Here is an 11026-nt window from a genome sequence, read left to right as displayed (position 1 = left end):
AAACGTGTTTGTTAATAACTGTATATATAAACTTCAGCCACTCTTTTGTCAATATAACATTTGAGACAATTTCCCTGAGTTGACTTTTTGGTCATATTTATTCCATCTATTTTGTTCTGGTGACTTTGCCATCAGCAATAAAACTCCCGGAATAGTAGTCCTTCAGAGCCATTCGACCCATGGAACCGGAGTCTATCCCGGTTTATATAGCGTGAAACAACAAAAGCAATTGCTTGTCATCCTTTGGATAGGACGCTAGTCTATTGCAAAGTACATTCCGGCAAATCTAACACACTCAGCTACCCATTCACTGCTGGGTGGACAGGAGGGTCAGAAAAAAAAATCTCGACTGCACCCAGGATCGATCTTCTCGGTCCCTTTGCATGTGAAGCGAGTTCTCTATCTATCAACTGAGCTATCGGGACTTTTATCAGTTTCCAACTCACGTCTTTGGACAAATTCTCTTTCATGATAATGTTAAATCCAAGGCCATTGAAGAGCTGGTGGAGCCCAACTTTATCCCATTCGCTTCCTTCTCGTCTTCGAAGATGAGTTGTAGGAAAGTTATCATTGACAATGATCAATGCGTTTCCTCTCCGTTTGTGATACATTGGATAAACAAGGGGCTGAAATAATGGGTAAAAATATATATATAATTTCAAACGTGGAAGAATTGTTCAAGAGATTTTGTCTTCGTAAAATGGAGAAAGCTTTTATATAGGGCAATATCCACTAAACGTGCTCAAAGCGCTTTACAAGGGGTCCATGGCCAACAGTAACACTTAAAATGTAGTACGAGATATATTAAAATTTTTTTGCACAGAGACAATGCTGTTATTGGCCAGGTGTTACACCTGAGTATGGTAAGAGAATGTGAGTGAAGAACCTTTTCCAAGGACTCAACTGTGCGCCAAGCGAAGGCTTGAACCTAGGCCCTTCTGATCTGAAAGCAAGTGTCATACCACAAGACCACATAGCCAAACTGTGCATTGAGCATGCTTAGTGGATTTTGTACTATACAAATGATCAAGCTTAAGAAAGGGGAAATAACTCAAGAACTCTCATGGAGATTCTGATATCTCGATGGGTGGCGCATTTGCCTCATAAGCTGTTTGTTTGTTTTTACGGGTTTTACGGCGCTTGCAACACAATAAGGTCATATCAGCGCCAGTAAAAAGGATGAAAATGGGATAGTAAAAAGTTCTAGAATTAAAATTAAAGTACACACAAAAAAAAAGGAAGACAAAGTTGGATTAGCTCAAATAGGGAACAGATGTAGATTTCAAGAGCACAATATCAGTGTACTTAGTTACTTAGTTTGAGATCCAGGCACAAGCACAGGTCCATGCTAAGAGGAACACACTCAAATGTTTACAATGTAAAACAAAAATAATACAATGCATAACAGAGAGATGATTTACAATGAAAATAAATATCATCTCCCATAACTATAACTATACATTTGACTGTTTCCCTCCCAGCCAAGAACTCCGACCAGGGTCAGGACAAAATCAAGTAATCTCATTCCAAGACAGAAAGCAAATTGAAAAACAGATACAGGGGGATAGAAGACACAACAATTATGTCTCACAAGGCTATGTGGTTTTGTGGTATGACATCGCGCTTTTGGATCGGAAGGTCCTGGGTTCGAGCCTCGCTCGGTGCAGAGTTGAGTCTTTGGAAAAGGCTCTTTACTCACATTCTCTCACCATACTCAAGTGTAAAATGAGTACCTGGCCGTTAACAGCGTTCTCTCTGTACAAAAAAATTGTAATATTGCCTAACAGGCATCATGCCATGTCCTACATGTTACGTGTTGCTGTTGGCCAGAGACTCTTTGTAAAGCGATTTGAGAATGTTTAGTGGATATTGCGCTATATAAAAGCTCAAGTTTACAAGCCATAGGACCAGTATTGATTCTTGATGTAGAATGTCAGTCTTTTCCAAGGACTCAACTATTATGTCCGAGTGCAAGACGAACCCTGGATCTTCTGGTCCGAAGACAAGAGTCATACCACTAGACCAAGTCAAGCGACATTTGTTTCATCCAAAAGATCTTAAATGTGTCAGGTATTTTTTCCAGCATCCCAAAGATCTTAAATGTGTCAGGTATTTTTAACAGCATCCCAAAGATCTTAAATGTGTCAGGTATTTTTAACAGCATCCAAAAGATCTTAAATGTGTCAGGTATTTTTTCCAGCATCCCAAAGATCTTAAATGTGTCAGGTATTTTTAACAGCATCCCAAAGATCTTAAATGTGTCAGGTATTTTTAACAGCATCCAAAAGATCTTAAATATGTCAGGTATTTGTAACAGCATCCCAAAGATCTTAAATGTGTCAGGTATTTTTAACAGCATCCCAAAGATCTTAAATGTGTCAGGTATTTTTAACAGCATCCCAAAGATCTTAAATGTGTCAGGTATTTTTAACAGCATCCCAAAGATCTTAAATGTGTCAGGTATTTTTAACAGCATCCCAAAGATCTTAAAAAATGTGTCAGGTATTTTTCCAGTATCCCAAAGATCTTAAATGTGTCAGGTATTTTTAACAGCATCCCAAAGATCTTAAATGTGTCAGGTATTTTTAACAGCATCCCAAAGATCTTAAATGTGTCAGGTATTTTTCCAGTATCCCAAAGATCTATAAAAACTTCACCTGATTCAAATGTGTTTGGTATTTTTCCAGCATCCCAGGATTAGAATCCTTGTCAACAGTCCTCACTGACAACCGTTTGGTTCTGACTCGTTCAATGTGTTCCTTTGTGGGCCACTCGTCTAAACAGGAAAATATAAACGTAAAAACGGATAAATTCACACTTCATCATGCATATTGCTGCAAACAAGAAGGGTTCAAAAGTACGAAGACTTACAATAATGATAATAATAATAATAATAATAATAATAATAATAATAATAATAATAATAATAATAATAATAATAATAATAATAATAATTTTTTTAAAAATAATTTTAAAAAATAAATACTAATAATAATAAAATAGCATTAAAAATAATAACACCACACTACTACTACTACTTCTACTACTACTTCTTCTACTACTACTACTACTACTACTACTACTACTACTACTACTACTACTACTACTACTACTACTACTACTACTACTACTACTACTACTACTACTACTACTACTACTACTACTACTGGGTACTACTACAAATACTTATAACAACAACAAGAACAACAACAACAAAGGAACAATAGGAGAAGACGAGGGAGAGAAAATACACGAAAAACCAACCTGGAAGTGACTGTTCTTTATTAGTAAAACCCACAGCATGGCCGGTTGCCCTGGATATGGAATGGGGGGCCTTGTCCGGCCGTAAAATGTCTGCTGCCGCAAGCAACCTGTTGCGCTTGCAAGCCTCGTACAGTCCTCCAAACGCTCTGGCCCCACGGTTGACTATTAGGTCCAGCAGATACGATGCTTTATGTCTTGGGGTATCTTTATACTGAGATGAGAATTTTGATTCTATACTTACAGAATTTTTCTAAAATTCTATATCATTTTTAAAAAATAAAGATAATAATGATAATAATAACAGCAAAATAATAATAATAATAACAACAACAATAATAATAAAAATGATGATGAAAATAATAATAATAATAATAATAATAATAATAATAATAATGTTAATAATAGTTATTATTACTATAATCATTATCAGTATTATTATAATTATTATATTTATTATTATTAATATTATTATTATTATTATTATTATTATTATTATTATTATTATTATTATTATTATTATTATCATTATCATTATTATCAGTAGTATTATTATTATCATTATTATTATTATTATTATTATTATTATCATTATTATTATTAATATTATTATTATTACTATAATAATTATCAGTATTACTATAATCATTATCAGTAATATTATTATTATTATTATTATTATTATTATTATTATTATTATTATTATTATTATTATTATTATTATTATTATTATCTAATGATAAGAGACAAATCTAACTGCAAAAACAAATAACTTATGCCATTCATAACAGTTGCATAAGTAAGCAATGGATTAAGAATGATCTGTCTTCCCATTCGTCTCATCGAACAAACAATCCATTTGGGGGTGACAGCCTTGATCAAACCAAGGAATTTACCCAATGGAAACCGTACGGTGCTCTTATTGGCTAACCAACCAGCGGCCTCGATGAGAAAAAATATCCGCCATTTTGATGTTGGCTGGGAATCGCGTTACTATAGTAAACAAGCGCTGATCGGCCGTTCATGAAAACAAGTTGCTGCTCGCTCGTTTGACTCAAAATTATTCAAAACGATCTCTCTAAAATGATATAAATGTGACTTCTTAAGGTTTTCTTCACGGTCAAAACCACACAACATTCTATTAATGATTACGTCCGAGGCAAAAAGGAATATTGACAGGTCGACCGAGAGTTGAACTCGTGAGACGACAAACATCAATGCGAAGTGTAGCGAGAGTCAAGCTATTGTTTGTCTTGTCCAATTCTATATAGAGAAAAGGATAAATAGTATAGATAGAATGCGCTTGGCCAAGGAGTTCACAACATTGCCATCCGGAAGTATAACGGACCAACACACAAACTCTGTGTAACCATGAACTTTTATAGTCTGGTGAATACAGTTTAGTGAGAACAACTCACAAACGCGGATGGCAAAAACAATAACAAAGGCCTGAGTGACGTCATCTGCATACTATCTATAGCCTCGTGTGTGAGTGGTTGCGTGTCATAGTCTTGTTTTTAAATTGTTTCTGTTGTTTATGTGTGTAGTGATGACTCTCTCACACTCAATTTCAATGCCGAAAGAGGAATTCCGCACACAAGAAAGGGGAATTGGGGTGGTATTTGGCATACATATTGTATAGTATCTAGTTCTAAATAGATAACTGATTAGAATTATATTATGATATATAAACACAATGCCAAATACAATTCCGAAGTTTCCTTATTTCAAATGAAGTAAAGCTCCGAAACCTAATGGTAGTGATTGTAGTACTGAGTGTTAGTGAGGTGATGTGGTGTTGGTGGTGGTTGTAGTTATAGTAGTAATAGTGATGATGATGTGGTGGTGGTGATGATTGTAGTTGTAGTAGTAGTGGTAGTGATGATGATGTGGTGGTGGTTGTAGTAGTAGTGGTAATGGTAATGATATGGTGGTGGTGGTTGTAGTAGTAGTGGTCGTGATGATGATGTGGTGGTGGTGTTTGTAGTAGTAGTGGTAATGATGCGGCTATGTGGTCTAGTAGTATGACACTCGCTTCCGGATCGGAAGGTCCTGGGTTCGAGCCTCGCGCTCGGCGCATAGTTGAGTCCTTGGAAAAGGTTCTTTACTCACATTCTCTCACCGTACTCAGGTGTAAAATGAGTACCTGGCCGTTAACAGAGTTGTCTTTGTCCGAAAAATTGTAATATCGCCTAACAGGCGTCATGTCCCGTCCTACATGTTAAATGTCGACCAGGGACCCCTTGTAAAGCGCTTTGAGCACATTTAGTAGATATTGCACTATATAAAGCTCAATTAAAAAAAAAAAATATTTCAATGATGATGATATGGTGGTGGTGGTTGCAGTAGTAGTAGTGGTAATGATGATAATGTGGTGGTGGTTGTAGTTGTAGTAGTAGTGGTAGTGATGATGATGTGGTTGTGGTGTGTTGTAGTAGTATTGTAATGGTGATGATATGGTGGTAGTGGTGGTTGCAGTAGTAGTGGTAGTGATGACGATGTGGTTGTGGTGGTTGTAGTAGTAGTGGTAATGGTAATGATATGGTGGTAGTGGTGGTTGTAGTAGTAGTGGTAATGGTAATGATATGGTGGTGGTTGTAGTTGTAGTGGTCGTGATGACGATGTGGTTGTGGTGGTTGTAGTAGTAGTGGTAGTGATGCTATTGGGGTGGTGGTTGTAGTAGTTGAGGTAGTGATGTGGTGGTGGTTGTAGTAGTAGTGGTGGTGGTGGTTGTGGTAGTAGTGGTAATGATGATGATATGGTGGTGGTGGTTGCAGTAGTAGTGGTAGTGATGACGATGTGGTTGTGGTGATTGTAGTAGTGGTAGTGATGATGATGTGCTGGTGGTGGTGTAGTAGTAGTGGTAGTGATAATGATGTGGGGCTGGTGGTTGTAGTAGTAGTATTAGTGATGATATTGTGGTGGTGGTTGTAGTAGTAGATGATGTGGTGGGTGGAAAACACATTACAGGTTATTATAATACATGATTACACACATTCTCTAACTTCATTTTTTGACAGCTTCGTTGTGCCATAAATATACGCAACAGTTCTGAAACATTTTATTGTGGATTTTGATATTGTTTGTTGTTTTTCTTGTGCCGTTATGTTGACATAGATACCGAATGAATGGTAATTACTACATTCTCAGCCAACAACAAAATGGCGCTGAATGCTTTCATTGGTGGACACTTTTTAGGCTTCGTACGTATTCTCATTCGTTTAATTCTATGGATCAAACAAAGCTATCACTCATTGCCCATCACACAAAATGTATTAAAATGAGCATGTTCATAAATAGTTTTATTCAACTACCATTAACATGCAAAAACTAAAAACATTAGCTTTGATAACCGCCTATAATTTGTCTCAGAAAAATGTAATAAATAGGAATGTTGTAAAAGTAACCAGGGGTAAACTACGGATATAGTCGGTGTTAGGGTTGAGTGAGTTAAGCATTGTAATCACAAGTTATCTGGACTGGGTGTGATAAAAAAATGTCTGACTCGTACCAAACAACATAGCACAAGTCTGAAAATACCATTAAGAAAAATTAATAAATCAAGAAATGTGCATCTCAAAAAGACTTTCCCTAATAAAAAAAAAAGAAAAGCAACGAGCCAAGTTATCCTCAAAACAGCGTTCTCTCTCAAGTAATGAACAGATTTCCTCACCTCACACCTTCATCGTAATATTTTCATTGTGCAGCTATGTGGTCTAGTGGTATGACACTCGCTTTCGGATCAGAAAGTCCTGGGTTCGAGCCTCGCGCTCGGCGCATGGTTGAGTTCTTGGAAAAGGCTCTTTACTCATTCTCTCACCGTACACAGGTGTAAAATGAGTACCTGGCCGTTTACAGCGGTGTCTTTGTCTGAAAAAAATTGTAATATCACCTAATAGGCGGCATGTCCCGTCCTTCATGTTAAATGTTGCTGTTGACCAGGGACCCCTTGTAAAGCATTTTGAGCACATTTAGTGGATATTGCCTATATAAGGCTCAAATTTTTTTTTTTTAAAGCTCAAATATTTTGTAAGAGAACATTTTTTAAAGAAATAAATTCATTCAAGATTGGAGGAAAATTTTGTGATCTAAAACAAAAACAAACAAAAATATTTTTTTTAATTCAAATGTTTTGAAGACAAGGAATTAGGTTTTTTTTATAAGGCTGCACTACTCATGTAAATTTGTCGGCTATATGGTCAAGTGGTATGACACTCGCTTTCGGATCAGAAGGTCCTGTGTTCAAGCCTCGCTAGATGCATAGTCCTTGGAAAAGACTCTTTACTCGCATTTCTCTCACCATACCTGGTAATTCACAGCGTTGTCTCTGTCGAAAAAATTGGATTATCGCCTAACAACAGGCGTCACGTCTCCTTCCTTTTGTTATGTGTTGCTGTTGGTCAGGAAACCTTTGTAAAGCGCTTTGAGCACTTTTAGTGGATATTGTGCTACATAAAAGTTCAATTTTTAATTTTTAAATTTGCTAGTGATAAAGAATACTTACAATAACATTATCTCTCATTGCATCAGTGATAATCTTCTTTTCATACAAAACGTCGCAGACATTTCCAACACTGTCCCGTAAGCCAGCAATAAGTTTTGTGTAATTGGACCTGATAAGTTCTTGATGTCTTTCTTCCATTTCATCACATCATCAATTTAATGAAAGCATGTTTAACATATCTTGTTCTGCTGTTGTGAGAAAAATATTGAGATGAACAAATTACAAAAGTAAAAGTTAATAAATATAATATGAGATTATCCCCAGACACCTGTCTGGGGATAACGAAAATTCGTTATTCCCAGACACATATTTGAAACTCCCTCTTTTAAACAATTATCCACATTCCAGAATATGGAATGTTTCCAAATGTACATGATAGAAATAAGGAAAGTTAATAAAAATATCTTGACTGCAACACGTTAAAACACAACAATAAATACGTTCCCCCAATCATATAAATTCAATATAATCATCAGTCGAAGGTGTTGTGTATATGAATCATGGAATTGTGAAGGCTGTTTTGAGTTAATTAAGTATCTAATATCAAAGACTATTTAAGTTGATAAAGTAAGAATAATAAATAACTTGCAACCGAAAACGGAAAATTACTGGGATCACGTTTGCCAGATTATTTTTCGGTCTCTTGCCAAATCAACGCTCAAAAGAGAAAAAAAATGCCAAATGCAACAACAAAATTCCAAATGTCAAAAAGTTCGGAAATTGTCGGGTATCGAGGCAAGCCTATGCCCTTATATCAAAACAAGAAAAGTGTACGTCAGAATGGCAGAATATGTTTGAGATTTTACGGGGCAGGGTGGGAAGTGAGAACAAAAACTCGAGGTGAGTGCCCTATTTTGGCCAAGAAACTCATCATTGCCATCCGGAAATATAACGGACCAACACGCAAACTAATGTAATCTTGAACATTTATAGTCTGGTTAATACAGTTTAGTGAGAATTACTCATAAACATGGAAGGCAAAAAAACAATAACAAAGGCATGAGTGCTGATTCAATTAACACATTCAAGAACAGACTGGATAGCTATTGGAAAAACCAAGAAATCTACTATGATTACAAGGCTAGCATCACATTCTGTCTTCACGGTAATCGGCAACCGGAAGAAACAAAGATGACACCTGAGTCCAGCGAAGAGGATCTTTGAGAACCTGTGCTGGAAATCATCTCTAAGTATCTCTAAGTATGAGTGACGTCATCTTCGTTCCATCTATACAGAACTCTGTATCTAGTGAACACAAGACAACATCTCAAGAGGGCCATACACCGTTGAGATTTTTACCCGTGACGATCTGGGGGCAGGCATGGGTAAAGCAAATCGTAGCGAAATCCCCACGTGTATGGCTAAATAACTGGGGGACAAGAATGAGGACTGTTGGTGGCTCGCTGGTCAAAATCACAATAAAATGAATGCAGTCAAGAGCACAAGTCTGTATACAAACAAATAAAAACAAGTATATATATATATATATATATATATATATAATATATATATATATTATATATATATATATATATATATATATATATATAATATATATATATATATATATATATATATATATCCCTAGGTTGTTTGTTTAAAAATGCTGCCAAGATGTCCTGTCCAACAACTACCCTTACTTAATAACATTTATTCCCCCCCCCCCCCCCCTCACCCCTCATCAAATCTTTTGGTGCGCTTAAATACAAATAGGCCTATAACGTTTTTTATTTTTGGGTCAAATTGTCATTCAGGTAGATAGAGAAATATACAAATTATGGTGAATAGAAGTACTAATGCCATGCAATTTGGTCACGAAATATTTAATAATATTACTTGGAGGAGTAGAATAAACGAATTCTTTCATTTCTTTGTATTTATTATTATTATTTGTTATACACACTTGTTCAGGTCTTTATTTTACACCGGTGCCTGCTGCCTAGTTTCTTATTTGATATTTTCAAAAATAAAAACGGAGCAACTCAAATATCTACGTTCTCGTCCTCTTGTGTTTAATGTATGTGTTGTTTGATGCAAGCAAAGGGTCACAGCGTAAAAACGCGTACCCTTGTTAAGTATATAGGTATTAAAATTGTCCCAACTATCGGGAGCATCTGTGGTGTAATGGTAGCACGTCTGACCGGTAATCAGAAGGTCTGAGGTTCGATCACCAGTCGAGGTAGACTAATTTTTTGGGATGGGTTTATTTTACTTGTCTTTTCTTTCTTGCTTTGTCTGGCACCTTTCATACACACTTGTTCAGATCTTTATCTATAACGGTGCCTGCTCCCTAGTTTCTTAATACGCTTCAACAGTCGTGACGTCACTTCCCTCGTAATGACGCGTAGTAACTTAGTAACTGGCTCTAAACTATCGGAACAATGGCGGACACCCTTATGAAATATTTCTCCGACCAGCATAAAAGCGTATCCAGAGGGGAAAAAAAACCCCATTACAAATCTGATCATGTTTTGACTTTTACACATTCTGATCACAAAACATATGAAAAGTTCTAGCCAGCATGAAGAATAAAAAGTGCCGATTTTCTTTGTTTAGAACCAAGATGGCCGCCGTTGCTGGGCGACATGTTATCAGACTATTGAATCCAGTGACTTAACAAGTAAGCAGACCTGCCTATTATGACGAAAATTTCGAAGAATAAAGACTTTTTTATTCAATTCTGAGAACTTTAAAAAGATTTTTAATTAAATAAAACCTCTTGAAAACGAATTTCCGGTGCCAGAGCAGCTAGCCTATAAAGGAGTTAATAGCATAATTTTCACTTATCATTGTCAGGTTGATGACTTTTAAAGACAGTTATAATGTCTACTGTGGTATTGTTATTGTTATTACCCATGAAAACTACGAATGTTTCATATTTCAAGCGGGCAGGTCTGCTAGTAGGCCAAGGAAGGTGAAATTTAATGCTGGTACAAAAATAAGTCTATAACTAATTTTAATAAACTGTTTTTTTAAAATTGTCGATGACTTTTTTATTCTTTTTTTTTTTTTTAATGGAAAAAAAAAGATTACTTTTAATGAAAAAAATACAGACACAGTTGGAAAATGCCAGAGAGAGAGAGGGGAGAGAGAGAGGGGGGGGGGGGGGGGGGGGGAGTGAGTGAGAGGAGAGAGAGAGAGAGAGAGAGAGAGAGAGAGAGAGAGAGAGAGAGAGAGAGGGAGTGAGAGGGGGGAGTGAGAGAGAGAGAGAGAGGTGAGACGTGTATCATGAAAATTAAGCTGTATTTAGTTTGTATATTA

The 11026-nt window shown here is 36.2% G+C and overlaps 1 protein-coding gene across 6 annotated transcripts; it reads right to left on the bottom strand.

The window, feature by feature from the left end:
- Positions 1–446: 446 nt before the first annotated feature.
- On the bottom strand, positions 447–9760 carry LOC144960926 (caspase-3-like; the record flags this gene model as incomplete). Of its 6 annotated transcripts, none has more annotated exon segments than XM_078894307.1 (5): positions 447–626; positions 2658–2776; positions 3265–3475; positions 7766–7953; positions 9602–9760. In XM_078894307.1, coding segments are annotated over 4 exon segments (648 nt in total), but the record flags the coding sequence as incomplete, so codon positions are not given.
- Positions 9761–11026: the final 1266 nt, after the last annotated feature.

Source organism: Berghia stephanieae, unplaced genomic scaffold, assembly GCF_034508935.2.
Source record: "Berghia stephanieae isolate SIO BIC M18660-M18661 unplaced genomic scaffold, UCSD_Bste_1.3 scaffold107, whole genome shotgun sequence".
Lineage (NCBI taxonomy): Eukaryota > Metazoa > Mollusca > Gastropoda > Nudibranchia > Aeolidiidae > Berghia > Berghia stephanieae.
The sequence above is the reverse complement of the archived record's forward strand: the minus strand, read 5'-3'. Positions and strand labels throughout refer to the sequence as shown.